The 15132-nt window shown below is 38.3% G+C and overlaps 2 protein-coding genes across 3 annotated transcripts; one reads left to right on the forward strand and one right to left on the reverse strand.

Annotated features, from left to right (window-relative positions):
* Positions 1-1877: 1877 nt before the first annotated feature.
* On the reverse strand, positions 1878-6558 carry bloc1s6 (biogenesis of lysosomal organelles complex-1, subunit 6, pallidin). The gene is made up of 6 exons (XM_024295764.2): positions 6418-6558; positions 6083-6178; positions 3902-4040; positions 3063-3150; positions 2884-2970; positions 1878-2805 (listed from the first exon to the last, which is right to left on the reverse strand). Exons 2-6 carry the CDS (start codon positions 6129-6131, stop codon positions 2686-2688), a joined length of 483 nt encoding a protein of 160 aa, XP_024151532.1. The 5' UTR covers positions 6132-6178; positions 6418-6558; the 3' UTR covers positions 1878-2685.
* On the forward strand, positions 6513-14136 carry slc30a4 (solute carrier family 30 member 4). 2 transcript variants are annotated; one of them, XM_024295762.2, is made up of 8 exons: positions 6513-6654; positions 6894-7387; positions 8847-8993; positions 11496-11649; positions 11853-12066; positions 12175-12280; positions 12360-12494; positions 13416-13976. In XM_024295762.2, the coding sequence occupies exons 2-8, from the start codon at positions 6994-6996 to the stop codon at positions 13568-13570; spliced, it is 1305 nt and encodes a 434-aa protein (XP_024151530.1). In that variant the 5' UTR covers positions 6513-6654; positions 6894-6993; the 3' UTR covers positions 13571-13976. The 2 variants fall into 2 exon arrangements, with proteins under 2 accessions (XP_024151530.1, XP_024151531.1); XM_024295763.2 differs by lacking the exon at positions 6513-6654 and adding an exon at positions 6669-6771 and having other exon boundaries at positions 13416-14136.
* The last annotated feature ends 996 nt before the right edge of the window (positions 14137-15132 follow it).

The raw sequence follows: 15132 nt of genomic DNA on the forward strand, positions 1-15132 counted from the left end.
CTGAACAGTGTTGTTTTTCTACATCAAAATAATACAAATTTTTAGTACATTCTACCACACTGTTTGGTCACATGTTTATGCTAAATTAAGTGTTTCTACACATTGGACTGTAATCATGGTTGATCAGTTTTTGCTGCCATTTTCACTGTGAAGGTACTTGGTGCTTTTAAAGTAAAATAAACCTAGTATGTCTCAATCCAAAAAGTATTTTCCAATATCAATATAATAGATTTATTTCCTTTCAAGAGGATTTTTTATGGTATTGGTTAATCTGATTCCATTATCTTGCCTCAGACAGATGGAACCTGACTGGATTGAAGAAATATAAACCAATTAATTGATCATTACATCCTAATAAGGTCACAGTCTGAACAGATAGTTTGAGAGAAGAGTCAGTGAAGCATCTGTGTCAGTTTGCAGAAACTTCTTCTCATGGTGCTTTGAGACACCTCTGTCTTTACATGTGCGATGTGTTTTGACATCTTTGCTCTTTTCACACCTGCCACACATAAGGAAAAAAACCTTAACGAGTGCCACCTTTAAGGTGAAACCCCCACCAAGTATCGATTCTTAAGCCAACCATTCCAATAAATCACTAGATCATTGACATGTGCATCAGCTTACATGATGGTTAATTGTTCTGCTTTCTGCCTCTAAAGCAGTCAGCACATAAACAACCTGAACTCATCATCAGCAGTTAGAACTGAAGATGCTACTAAATAAGCAGCAAAACGTCACAAACATACCTCCAAATGTGGGAATCTCCATTTTAGTGGTATTAACTCTGAGTTGATTTCAAGCAAAAAAATTTAATTCAGTTAGCATATTTACTTAATAATTTTATTTTAGCACAACCTTTAAATTCATGATCATTTTTAACCAAACAGTGAAAAAGGAGCAGCATTTTACGTCTTTTATTAATCTACACTTCACACTGAACCATCAATAGAAACAGGAATATAATAAGTTGGTACAGAAAAAACAACATTCAGGAACTGTCATCCTATAGTTGTAGAGGACACATAATCAAAACAAAGTAATTCACGTTGAAGCTCAAACGTGCTGTTTCCTTGTAGCTTTTTTCCTCATCACAGTGAGGAATCTGTAACTCCACTTTGTAAGCGTGTACCCCCGCTTGTGGTCACGATGTGGGTCAGTCAAAGAAGGATTTGGCCCAGGCGGACAGTTCCAGGGTTTGTACCACACTCGTGCTGTCGTAGTGAAAGTAAAATAGGAGTTTTATGTTAAATGGAAGTGGGAGGGGCACGCACACAGTTGTTAAGATTCAGAGGAATGTAACCTACTTTTCTGTCAACACAACACTGTTTGCATGGTTGGTCACTGACAGTGAATAATGAGCGAATTGTGAGGAAATTTGGTGGAAAACAAGCCTGCTGTTCACCAATTCTGCATCATTTAAGGTATGAAGACGGCTGAGGCTGATATAAGTGAGAATCTGGAGACATGCATTATTTCCATTAACATTTTCTGTCTCCGTTTCCACTGTGATCAGAGGTAACTAAATAGCTGGAAGGATGAAGGCTTTCTTCAATGCTCAGGGAGAGATAAGATGTTACATAAAGGTTATGTGACGTAAATGTTCTCGATAAAGCATATTAGTGCAAATTAAACTGTTTAGGGTTTAATTTATTGAGGCAGCACTCCATTTAAAATTTAATAAACAAACTTTAGTAAACTTAAAAACTAGTGAAACACTCTGCTGACACCTGGTGGACTTAGATGGCCAGTGCAGCCAACATCCTAAAAAAAGTGGAATGTGAATCCTACATGCACAAACTGTTAAGTCAACTAAAGCTCTAATTAAAAGAGTTTATGAAGCAAAAATAATCCAAAAAGAAAAAAAAACACAACAACAATGATTTTTTAAACATTTATTGTAAAAAATGTGGAGATTCAGCTGAACTAGTGCTACATTAATGAGCTATTTGAACAATTCAAAGATGTTTTGTCCTTTTTAGCATCAGTATGTTTTTTTTTATATATATATAAACTCTGTGAACCCCACAAGTAGTCAGTCAAATTTACTGCAGAAAAGTCTGATTTTGAAACATTCCACCAATCCAACAAACAACACTTATATTTCAACAAAAGGCAGCAAACACCTCTATTGTCTTGGAGCATTGTCAGACGGCTGCCGCAGTGTCAGGAAGTCATTTGTGTTTTCCGCTCCAAGGAAGGTGCAAACAGCAATGCATAGGAGATTGACAGTAGGATGTACCAGCATTAGATGGTACAGTCCAAGTCTTTGGTCTGTTGTGATTTTGGCAATGCCAGAGGAGGAATCAACCAAACCAGGAGACTTGCAGGTTTCAGCCAAATAAGACTAATGATCAAACTAACCACTTTCAAAAGTGTGTTAAAGGTTTTACACATTTCCATTTTGTTTCCAAAAGAAAGTTACTGTTTACATGTCAGCAAAACTACCAGTAGAATGTTCAAATTGTAGTATAATTGGTCGTTGCTATAAGTCTTATTTTATTTTTTAATGAAATCTTTAGTTGTGTTCTCATTATCCGTATTAGGACTAAAATGATTTAATCTTGCACTTTGGAAAATGGTTAGCACTAGTCTGGCATATAATATATGTATAGTAATTTGCCCAAAACATGCAGTGTAACCCGTGTTGTCCTTTCATGCAGCAGATGTTGTTTTTGGGGGGCATCTCTAAGTTCTTTTAGCAGGTTTGGCTATAAGCTGCCGTTCTCTCTCGAGCTCCTTCTCCCGCTGCTGCTCCTTCTCCAGAACCTCCTTCTGCTTCTGCTGCTGCAACTTCAGTGCTCTTTTCTGAGGAGAAAAACAATCCAAAATGACCGAAATGGTTTCACTTCATAGTATTTTTAAGTACTTTTATCGCTCTCTTGCCTTTAGTTTTGTTGTTTTTTCATGGAGCATGATCATCTCTTTCCGTATGTTCACCAGTTTATGGTGGTAAACTTTTGCTTCTGTAAACTAAAGACAAAATGAAAGTTGGTCATTGTTTTTTTCTGGCTGGAGGAGTGAGAACAGAATGGGTGAAAAGGTTTTTAAAAGTCAAAACACACCAAAGAATTGAGGTCCAGTAAGGTGTTGCACTCTCTGAACTTTGTGACTTCTTGATCCAGTGTATCTAGCAGAACTATCTGATTTTGTCTGCTTGTAGAGAAAAGAAATAGACATTAAAAAGGTTAAAAGCCATATTAAAGAAAGTAGAGTAAATATTCACCAAAAAATACTTGTTTTTTAGCCAATTCTTAATTCCCTTTAACTTAGTAGAAAGATCCAGGTTTTAATATTTTATTAGTTCTCAATTTATGATACATTTCGAAGAAAAATTCCACACATTTACTACAGAAAAGTGTCTGAATTTATCACTACAAGCCAAAAATCCAGATTATTTATTACTTAAAGGAAAATGGTAAAGGGCAGAATTTGAAGTTTTTCTTCATTTAATTTCCCCAATTTGAACAAATCTTGAACACAGAAATACCATCCAGGTGTAATTAATGTAACTTTGTGTCATGTTACATATAGAGTAAAAAAAACTGTAATGATAGAGAATTGAATAGCAAAAAAATTGTATATTTTTATTATTATATTAAAAAAACTTTAAATATGTAAAACTACTTCAAATTAAGTAGGTTAATCTAAACTGCAGCAGTTGTTTGTATTTTTTAATAGTGCTATAACTACAGAAAACCCTTTTTATTTAAATCAAAGCACTTTGTCTTTAAAACTGTATTTTTTTAATGGAGTCCAACTGAATTAAAAACCAAAACGTGTCATAGTGGTAAAATGCTCCTCTGCAACCACAATTAATGTGGTGTTATACATGTTTTTGAAAAAATAGTTAATCCTGGTGAAGAATTAAGGATTTCCTGAACCCCTGCATGCAAACACTCACGTGAGCTCTTGCAGGGTTCGCTTCGAGTTTTGCAGATCGGGCAGGTAGTGTGAGAGCAGCCCCTCAGTGAGCTTGTCCACTGCTTTCTTATCCACAGACATGTTTTCTACATGGGTTGAACTCTCCTGACCCAACAGATCTGTGGAACAGTTCACATTTGTCGAAAGTGAGATGAAAAGTCCCTTCAGTACATTCTTAAACAGCTGCATAACTTCATTCTATCCGTGACCCCCTTAAAATTCAGGACCTGAAAATCTTTGCCTCTGGTGTTTGACTGCTGACATTTGAAATGCAGGGTTGCTGTGTGTCATTTGATGTAAATGCAGTCACATTTTTTAACCATCACTAAGAGTTGACAAATCCAATAAAGTCATTATCAAGATGTCTGACTTATGAAAGGAGGCCTTGAAGCATGCGACCATGAGTGAAAAGAAAAGTCAAATTGATCCCTCCAAAGAGGTCGGCTTAAATTATTTTCCAACAATCCTGAAAGTGTATCTATTAGGAAATGTTATTAGTGACATAAACAAAGGAAACAGAAAATTCAACAATTAAATGTCAACAATAATATTACTTTTACTTAAAACGGGTAACTAACAAGTTATTTTGTATTCAGAGGATTGAAAAACTACTCATGTTGGAGTACAATAAAAACTTAAAATGATGCAAGATATTAGAGCTCAGTGGCCTTGTGGTAGAGTGTCCGCCCTGAGATTGGAAGGTCGTGGGTTCAAATCTTGGCCGAATCATACCATTATTCACTGTACTAACCTGAATCATGCATCTGATTGTTTAAAAAGCAGAAATATCTGGAGTTTATGGCAAAACTTCTTAAAACCAAATTGCATATTTTCTCATCTGAGTCAACTAGGGAGAGTTATTGTTGCCAAAATGCTGAAATAACGTCACTCAGATTCACAGGTTTAAAGTTTGATTCAGGTTAAAGGTCAGCTTTGTTCCATTGACCCATCCCAATTAAAATAGCATTTTTTTCATGTTTTTTTCTGATGATGGAGGACATTTTTCACAGAGAAAATTAAGATCAAAATTGTATTTCTTAACTCAAATTGCAAATCAAAAAGAGATGAAAAAGTGCAGTTTGGAGACATTCATAGTCGCTATGTATAAACTAAAATCAGGAGGCCACAAGCTCTCTGTTTCGCTCCATTCTGATGCAGACAAAAGCAGAATCAGAATTCTTCCCCTACCCCTCCGTTTGTGGGGACAGTTGGAGGGGTAGGGTTGTCCGATATAATTATTAAAGAGCTAACCCTTGCAGTGGAGGGAAGCAGAGCCCTCTGCCGCAAGGTAGTTCAGAGTCGCGCTGAAGGAAAAGCACTTTTCTTCATTTAAATGTAATTCAGGATTTTTTTGTTTTAGCATGGCCTTTCTAAAGTTATAAAACCCATGTTGTTATGTATTTCCGAGTGCCAGCAGTTCTGCGATTATGTAGCGGATCGATGACTACTGATGACGTTATTGAGTGGGAGTAACATCCAAATTTGAAAACACAATTTCTCCATAACTCTGTAAATGTAGGGGATAAGCTGGAGGGGAAGCATTCAGATTTGGCCAAATTTGGCCAAATTGATCTTCATTTTTCTCATCTAAACTGGCTCAAAACTGAACAGCTTGATGGCTCGCCGAATTTGTTGCACCTGTAATGATGTCAAATTCGGAGTGCGAGTGCCTATAAGCTAGCGTAAGAATGAGTAAACAGCTGGATGGCAGCAACGAGCTTACTCCAACACCCACAACTCAGAGGAAAATTTCAAATGAACTACTGCCGCTCTGCAGAAGCTATGTCCGAGATACAGGTTTGTTGATTTTGCCTGAATTAACAGCATAACCATGTTTTTAAAATAGCTCAAATATGATATTTGTTTTACTTTAAAATGAAAAGGTTTCATAAATTAATTAATTTTTATATTTGCATGCATAACTCTTACATTAAAAAAAATTACCGGTAAATGAAATTGCTATCTGTTTTTAAAAAAATAAAAACACACAGATAAATAAAAAAACTATAAATCATAGTTATGATGAAGTAATGTTCCCCTTTTTAAAGTGCTGTTTAAATAAATTAATCAAAATCACTGACGTTATCATAGGTGTTTACACCAGTGTTGATTAAAAGTCATGTGCAGACAGACAGACAGAGGGTTAGGCAGGCAAACACACCTTCCCTGTGTGGCAGTTCATGCTGGGACAAAGACCCTTCATCTTCCATCTCCTCTACCTCCTCAGGCAGCGACTGTCTGGACCCAGCCTGGTTATCTGCAGAAGTACAAGAACACCAGTTGACTCTTATGATGCTATCTGGTGGGAACAGGCAGTCAACTTCCTCGAAATATCACAAAACACTGGCAGCTTAACCCATCAGGAGCCCAGTCTAGCTAGCTTGTTAGTTCATGAGCACAGCTACATCCACCAAACTGCTCCGTCCCTCCGCTCAGCGGACAGCTGACCTATTCAAACACTAAGGCGTCTTCTTTAAACCAAAAGAGAATACTAACTTTAGCGGCGCTTCGTTGAGTTTATGTAGAGAAAGGACAATGGAGAGGTTTCGCAGTCGCAGCTACGCTAGAGCAGACGGCGTCATGTGACCGCTGCGTCATCACGTGAGCATCTGCGGGCGAAACTTGCTTGGGAGCTAAAGCGGCGCCCGGTCTCTGTTGTTTACGCCACTATTACCATGTCCGTTTCTAAAAGGACGGCGGGTGACGTTCTGACCAGCGAGGACTCTTCATTTGGTGAGCCTGTCTCTGATTTGGACTAACTCGGGGTTCGTAGCGGCTGTCTGTCAGCCGTTAACGTTACTGCTAGCCTGTCAGTGCTAGCTGTAGCCGAGACAGTCTCCTGAATACAAAGTTAGTCTCTTCCTGTTGGAATAACTTGTTTAAAGCTGTCTAGAGTTATAAGTTAAATAAAAAAGACGATTTGTTTAGACTCAGCGGGGGCATTCCTCTTTAATTTCACTTTCTGTTTTCAGGAAGGAGTTGAGAAGCGGTTCTCCCATCGCGCCCCCTTCTGCAGAAGATGTGAATCATTACCCCGACGGCCGCTGCTTCAGACGCTGCGTACTCGTGAAGATGTCAGGTGGGAACCTCTTGAGCAAAGTGCGCTCGGCCTTCAGGAGGGAGCGAAGCGACTGGGACCTGAGCGACGCGGCTCCCTTCGACTTCTCCGACGAGCTGGTGGAGGATGAGACCCCCAAATTCAACAAGCTGAAGGTGGTGGTCTCCGGGGAGATGTCGGACTATGCGGCCGGAGCTCCGTCCAACGGAGTGACGGTGAGCACCGTGGTGGCGGACGATGACGACTCCCTGCTGGACTCGTCCTCCAGCTCGGGCTGCCCGGGCTTGAACATGGACCCTTGTGACAACTGCACCAAGAAGAGGGAGAGGATCAAGCACAGGAGGGTGATGAAGAGGCTGATCATCGCTGCTGTGCTCTATTTTTTGTTTATGACTGGTGAAATTATAGGTATGTGACCCTAGAGCTAATTAACAAGTTATTGTGCAAAAATATGTAGTATTTCTCTCAAGAATTCGCTTTAAATGTATAGTTTTTAACCAATAAGTCATCCCTTTTATAAGTTTTAAATTTAAGCATTTAAAAATAATAATAATCAAACACTTGTGGACTTATTGCAATAGAATGTCCTCATTCTGTTCAAATATATTTATGACAGCTGGTTAAACAGTGACCTGTAGCTCCTGAAAGATTTCCTGAATTATCAATTCAGTAGTTTACAAATTTTTTTGTCTGTTTAAATAAGAAATGCATGATCAGATCTGTTTGTTTCAACAAGGCTATTGTCTTGTAAAAATTACATAAACTATGAGGTAGAAGAACTGACTTGGTCAGCGTTCTTTAAACAACGACGGCCTTCTCCAAAGCCATCAAACATTAACCATAATGTAGTAAAACTGTCTGTTAAATTGCATCCCCATGTCATTCATCAGAATGATTCATTCTGCTTTAAAAAAATAGTTTTCACTGTTTTATCAAAGTTGCTGTAAATATTCCAACGCATCTCATATTATTTTAAGTTTGTAGGGGAGTTTCTTTTTAATGTGAAACCACTCCAAAAGAGCGTCATGGCGGGATCACATTCGTTGCAACTTCTTGACATTAAAAATGCATGCTTAACAGTGGAACACGTAAGCCCTCGTTACTGTCTACACTGCAGGATTTGGAACATCCTCATTGGCTATTTGTGGCGTCACGGGAGGATTCAAAGGTCTTGTGTTTTCATGAGTTAACATCCACCGAAGGCTAGTGGAAGCTGTAGGAAGTTGGGACTCACTTGTTGTGATCACAAAAGCTTCAGGGACTTCTCCATGTCGCACACACCCAAGACAAACACACACTTCTGCATGCTGCTGGTTTATAGGAAAGCAAACTGTTTATATAGTTCCTAGTCAGTGTGGTTTACCAAAAAACAAATCTTTAGAGCAAAGTTTGCAAGTGTTGCATATATGTAAAGCAATTTCCGTTCAATGTAAGCATAAGTCTTTATGTCTTTTGTCCACAAAAACCTGTTTTGCATCCATTCACGTGCCAAACAAGGAATTATGTTTAACTAGTTTTTATCAAATACATTTCTTACACAAATGTTAATATTTGCACACAAAAAAATCTTCCTAAAAGTGTGAGACTTTCAGGTTTTTGTTATTAATTTATTTGGTAAATTTGATACTAAAGTTATGTATTTAGAAAAAAATATTATGTTTATTTTTATTTTAAATAATTTTGTCCTCAGTTTATGAAATAACATTTTATCAAAATCAAAGGAAATTAACACTTTAGATTTGTAAACATGCTACTAAAAACTCCAGCCAGATTCTTTATTTAAATACTCTTACAAGCTAAATTATGTTGGTGATTAAAATGAATATTTTTGTACTTTTTTAATGTAAGATTTTGTATTTTCTTACAGGTGGATATGTGTCGAACAGTTTAGCCATAATGACTGATGCAGTGCATATGCTAGCAGACGTGGTGGGGATCTTATTCTCTCTCCTGGCCCTCTGGCTCTCCACTAAACCCCCCACCAAAAGATTCACATTCGGTCTGCACCGACTAGGTGAGTTTTAGAAGAAATTCATTTATTTCACTGAGTTAGAATGTGTCTCCGTGTCTTTTTATACGGAGATTGTCTGGAAATTTCCTCAGCAAAAACAACATATGGCTGTTTTCTTGAGGAATTATCTATCATTTAATAGGAAATAGGTTCAAATTATAAAAGGCAACAATTGTGTTGGATTTCTGAACACACAAATTCTGCAAAAAGTTGTTATCACTTGCAAAAAAAAAACATTTTCAACTCAGTCAAAAAAAACCACATGAGTGTTTTTTTTAACAGCAAGCTAATCGATAAACCTTTACTCTGATTTCTCCACATTTTGTAAAATTCCCTTAGAAAATGATAAAAAGATGCAAACAACAAAAACTTTAAAGGAAAATTACAAATGAAATGAACCCCCTTAGACTCTTTGGAGTACGAGTCACAGCCAGGAAAATATAGTATTCCTGTGAGCTATAACATAGTATGGGTGTCACTGTATACAGAGCTCCCCTAAACTAATGTGCTGAAAACATCTATTTTATTTTTATTAATTCAGATCAGATATGAACTCTAAATAGAAAAGTGGCTGTTTAGCGTTTTTTAAGTTTAGGATGTTTTTGTCCACACTTGTGGTTATTCCCTTATGTATTGGGACCCTTTAAGGCTCTGTCAGCAACTTTTGCTTTGTTTTGTTTTTTGCTTTCACAATGCACTTTTGAAAGTGGATCGAGTTCCTCAGCTTCTAGTTCAGGGAGGGAAGTGTTGCCTGAAACCGTTACAAAAAGAAAACAAGCGTGTGAAAAAAAAAGCTCAGCTTGTGCCTTATGTTATTTAGTATTTATATGTCTTTATATCAGTGGCGGGCCGTGCATTTCACACCTAGGCCTTCAGTAGTGCTCCATCCGAATCAACCCAACCCTCATTAACTATTTTATGGCAATAAAACTTCTAGTGCAGGTACAACTGCCACACACACACCAAAAGCATCAACAATAACCTGATAAAATTTCAATATTATGTAGGGAGATAGCAAAATTTTACTCACCAAAAATCCAGATTATTTAAACACAAAATCCATCCTTTCTTTCCTCAAGAAGATTTCAATCACTCTGTCATGCAGAATCCGTGCGTTTCGCAGATGGAAAGTGTTCCGTGGCTGTGATAAGCTGGAAAAGGCTGCATGCGGGAAATGTTCTGGTATTCCTGAAGCCTCTTGTGGTCCAGGAGGGAGACAAACATCAGTTTTTGTGATCGATCAAGGTCTGTGTCTGGAAAATAATATTTGCGCGAGGATTTTGCGCTGCACGCGCCCGCGGTGCGTTCAGGAGCCTCGTAGATTTCAGCTTCACTCCCGCTCAATGGAGTCACGGAACTCCTTTACCCGTGCCAGACAAAACTGTGCCACAACTTTACCCAGACATTCATTTTCCACCAAAAATCAGACGATGAGACGCTTTCCACTGGTAACATCTTCAAACCTGACACGCCGCTCCTCGGCACCTGTGTCCGTCAGCAGAACCAGAGCGAGCTGCGAGCTGTCCAATCAAAGCTCGTGAAAATCCTGACGTTTCCGTGGGCCTTCTAGCTGGCCTAGCACGTGGTCTCCTCCAGATCTGATTGGTTGAAGCAACAGTTTGGTCGACAATTATTGTATGCTACAGGGCCCGCAGAACTGATTGTGAAGGCCTCCGGGCAGATTTCTTTGACCCTAGCAACAAATGGTGCTGCAATGTGATTGGTTAATGCTTAAATAGGAAAATACACGTCTGGAAGCAGCGCAACCAGGGAGACAGCAATGAAAGGACGAAGACAGAGCATTTGGAATTATAGAATACGTATTCACGGAAATAAATAATAATTAATATCAGTCTGTGATTCAGATATTTTTAGGCCAGCAGAGAAGGCCTTGCAGGCCCTGACGGCCCGCCACTGCTTTATATTGACGAGCACCTAATTCTGTCTCAGCTGACGAGACATTTTGAGACCATTTTGGTCTGAAGTTGCACTAGCTGAATCCCATCAGACTTTACCTGCTAATATACATCGAGCCACCTTTTTTAAGGTACAGGGTACCAAACAGGGTTCACCTGTTTGGTCTTCCTTTAATTTTCTCACGACATCCAAACAGACCATACTAAGCAGGAAAACAAACCCTGTCCAGACCAAACAATTGTGATGTGGATACATATGAAGCTCATGAGTTTGTTTACTTTAAGTCACAGGATTCTGTTCTTCAGGACTAATCTAGAAGACTTTTTGCTCCTCATGTGACTAATAGTTACAGGTTCACTCATTTCAATCAAAACAAAGATGAAGAAGAAAAATTATGACTGGACTAGACTTAAAGAAGCAGGTCAGCTTGTGTCCGTCTTTGTGGATGGATCCATAAAAGCTGTTTCTAATGCCACAAATAAATAGAAATACTTTCCTGAGCGGTGGAAGTCACAAAGAAAAAAAAAAGCTTTACTGTATGGTGTTTGGTGAAGGTTTTGCTAACAAAACAGTCCTTTGTGGTTGCAGAGGTGGTGTCAGCCGTCCTCAGTGTGGTGCTTATCTACATCCTGACTGGTGTTTTGGTTTACGAGGCCGTTCAGAGGACGGTTCACCAAGACTTCAACATCGATGGAGATATCATGCTCATCACCGCTGCAGTGGGAGTCGCTGTTAATCTCATGTATGTAAAACCTGCAGAAAAAAGTCTTTAAAAACATGCAAAGTGTCTGCAACAAAATCAACGTTTCATTTCGAACAATTTAACATTCAAACTCCTGATAAATCATTGAACAATCTTTGATTTTAGTTCATGTGATTCAGATTTAGAACAATCTTTGATTCAAGTTGAAATGTAAAGATTGACTATGTTCTCTTGGTTTCTAGAATGGGCTTTTTGTTAAACCAAGGTGGCCACCTGCACTCACACAGTCATGGTCACGGCCACTCACACAGTCCAGCAGTAGCCACAGGTTCACACCCAGCCGGGTCTGGTCAGCCTCATGGGAGCCTCGCTGTCAGAGCGGCCTTCATCCACGCTTTGGGAGACCTCCTGCAGAGCGTCGGGGTTCTTATAGCTGCTTATGTAGTCCGGTTCAAGGTACTCTCACAGAACCTTCAACAAAGAACTTTGTTTAGAGCATGCTTCATGTTTTGTTATATTTAAGCATTTGGGTTAACAACCTCTTTTAATTCTTTACTTTTACAGCCAGAGTTTAAGTTGGCAGACCCCATCTGTACCTACATCTTCTCAGTCCTGGTTCTTTTCACCACAGTCCGCATCATTCGAGACACAATAGTCATTGTGCTGGAAGGTGAGTCTTTGCTCTCTTTTTAAATCTTTGTTCACGGTGGGAGATCCATAACAGTAATGTTTCTGTGATGAACTGTCAGGTGTGCCCAGACACCTTGACACTCAGCGAATCAGAGAAGACCTCCTGAAGCTGGAGGATGTCCAATCCATCGATGAGCTGAATGTGTGGGCCCTGACGGCTGACAAGACGGCTGCGATAGTCCATCTACAGCTCAGTGAGTAGCTTCTATCCAAAGAAACTTGCAGGGTTTCTACTAGTGAGGTTTACAGTCAACCTCAGGAGTTGAACCAACCATTACTTTACTTTTAGTTTTTTGTGCACGCAAAAACTCCTCTTGTACTTTCTAAAATATATATTTTTTACAAGTATTCAGAGCTGGATTTTTAGTTTACTGTGACCGTGTGAACACAAGAGGGAGCTGTTCAGGAATGCCAACAGAACAGATGAACTTTTTTCCAGGTCTGCAGAAAGTTGAGTGAGTTATTGTATAAAACTGTCTGTCTTTGCTTGAAAGATGGACTAAAACAATACCAGTTATTACACAACCACAATGAACAAAAAGTATTTTTAATTAAAAATAACTATTACGGGAGAAAATATGCAAATGTCCTGAAGTAAAAAAGTATTTTCCTTTACAATGTGAAGTTAATAATCAACTTGGGTTCTTTGCACAAAAGGGGTCAGTTTCACCAGTCAGTACTAGAGTTTTATACCAATTTAAAGTTCCTATAATTCTCCATGTATGATCAATTTGTTCTTTTTAGTAATGAGGGATTTTAGGAGCATTTGTGAAATATTTAAAATAATTTAACAGTAAAATAAAAATATTAAAATTAAAAAAAATATTTTATTAAAATAAAAATATTTTAATCAACGTTTTCTTAAATTGCTTCTTCACTTTTTGACTGTTGTGTATAAATCTACGTTAAACTTTATTGTAAAACAAAGAACAAGCAAGGTGTTACATTACAGCTGATCAACTCGTATTGAACACTTTCCAAAATTAAGACCTAAAAAAGAGTTATAAGGATTTATTATGAAGTTTTGATGTAGTCTATGTTGTTTTGGCAACTTGATGCTTTTGCTCTTCTGAACTCCTCAACAGTTTTCAAACTGTGTGTGTTTGTGTCTACAGCACCCTCTAGCGGTCACAATTGGGAGGACGTTCAGGCGAAGGCCCGTCACCTCCTGCTTCACACCTACGGTCTCAGCAGGTGCACAGTGCAGGTCCAGACACACAGAGAGAGGATGGTACGCAGCTGCGCCAACTGCATGCAGCCCAGCGCCTGAGGAGAGATCCATGCTCACACTGACGTCAGCAGTTCGTCCCGTGGAGGCTGGCGGGAAGCACAATGCACAAGAGAACCTGCAGGCCGGTTTTTGTAGAGTCAAGAACCACAATAAACTGAATAGATTGTATCATATGGCAGAAGAACATATTTAACCGAGGAGTGACCACAGCCTGCACAGACAGTATGCCCTCATTATGCTTGCAAAACTCTTCTGTAAGACAAGTTCTTATACTGATTAAAATGGGAAAATAATTTTGTCCTTAATTCACCATTAATGCCTATTAAACTTTTTTATTTCTTTCCATTAATTTCAGACAATTTTCAGTGTTGAATTGTACATTTTACTTTGTCATCAGGTGTTGCTGAATAACATGTTTGTTCCTTATTTACATGGGAAAATGAAACGATGCCTCTCGGGATTTATTATGTTGTGGTTGTCACTGTTTGAGAGCTGATGTTAAGAATGCTTGAAGTGAATACTCATGAGCACAGGGAGGCATTGCACTTCATCAAACACCATTTCTGTTCCTCAACCAAAGCCTGCCACCATGTAAGCTCTTGTGTTTGTTTCTCAGAAAAAGCTGGTTTCAATAAGCTTCTGTTTTTAAACATTTATTTTTGAATTGCTTCCATTCTAACCTAATTCTGACAAACAGGTAACTGACGGTTACTGACAATCAAACCTATGGATTTTGAGTGTGTGGAGTACAGCTTTTTCTAATTACTTTTCATTTCAGAGTTTTGACATTTCATTTGAGACGTGCTGAAACTTGTCAATTTCAGTGTTAAGAAACTAAGAGAATGATGTGTTGTCATCGGCAGCAGCATAGTTGTGTAAAGTACTTAATGTTAGAGATCAGAACACCCTCATTTAGCATTTATGTATTACCAAAACAGATTTATTTTTGCAAATTAAAATTGCTTGGACTTGTAAGTTTTTGTAATACTTCAGAAGTCTCTAAGGCAAAATTAATTGCCTTTGAGCCAGCTATTTATGACAGAGCTGATGCAGTCCATGGGAATGCTGAATATTATTTTTATTTGTATATTTAAAAAAAATCACCTTTTTGTTGAGGCTGCTGCACAAAAGGTTTGTGTTCTTGTCTCACTGCTTCTCATCTTTGTTCAGCAGATATGATCATTTTATTCTTATTCAGTTTGCTTAAAATGACTGCAAAACACTAAGAATTTGACTGAAGTTCAAGGAAAAATCAGTCATTCTAAAGTAAATGGTGAAAAAAGACTACCATACTCACGAACAGAATCACACAAAAATTGCCTTCAAATTTCCAGATGTTAACATTTTTAGTTACTTTATAAAATCCAATATCATTTGCCTTTAATTATGTACAGCATAGAATACAGACACCGATATTAGATTTGTGCTCCTTTCCAACAATATATCCAACATTTCGGCTGTCATCATTGAAGGCATGACACCAAGTTTTTCCATATTTTGAGGTTAGCATTAAATTCTCACAACATTCCTCTGGCCCAATACTGCTTCTTTATTATCTGTAAACAGCAAGTTTGCTGTCTAGGAATTGTCTTTTTGTCTTC

The sequence above is a fragment of the Oryzias melastigma genome, linkage group LG3, assembly GCF_002922805.2.
Source record: "Oryzias melastigma strain HK-1 linkage group LG3, ASM292280v2, whole genome shotgun sequence".
NCBI lineage: Eukaryota > Metazoa > Chordata > Actinopteri > Beloniformes > Adrianichthyidae > Oryzias > Oryzias melastigma.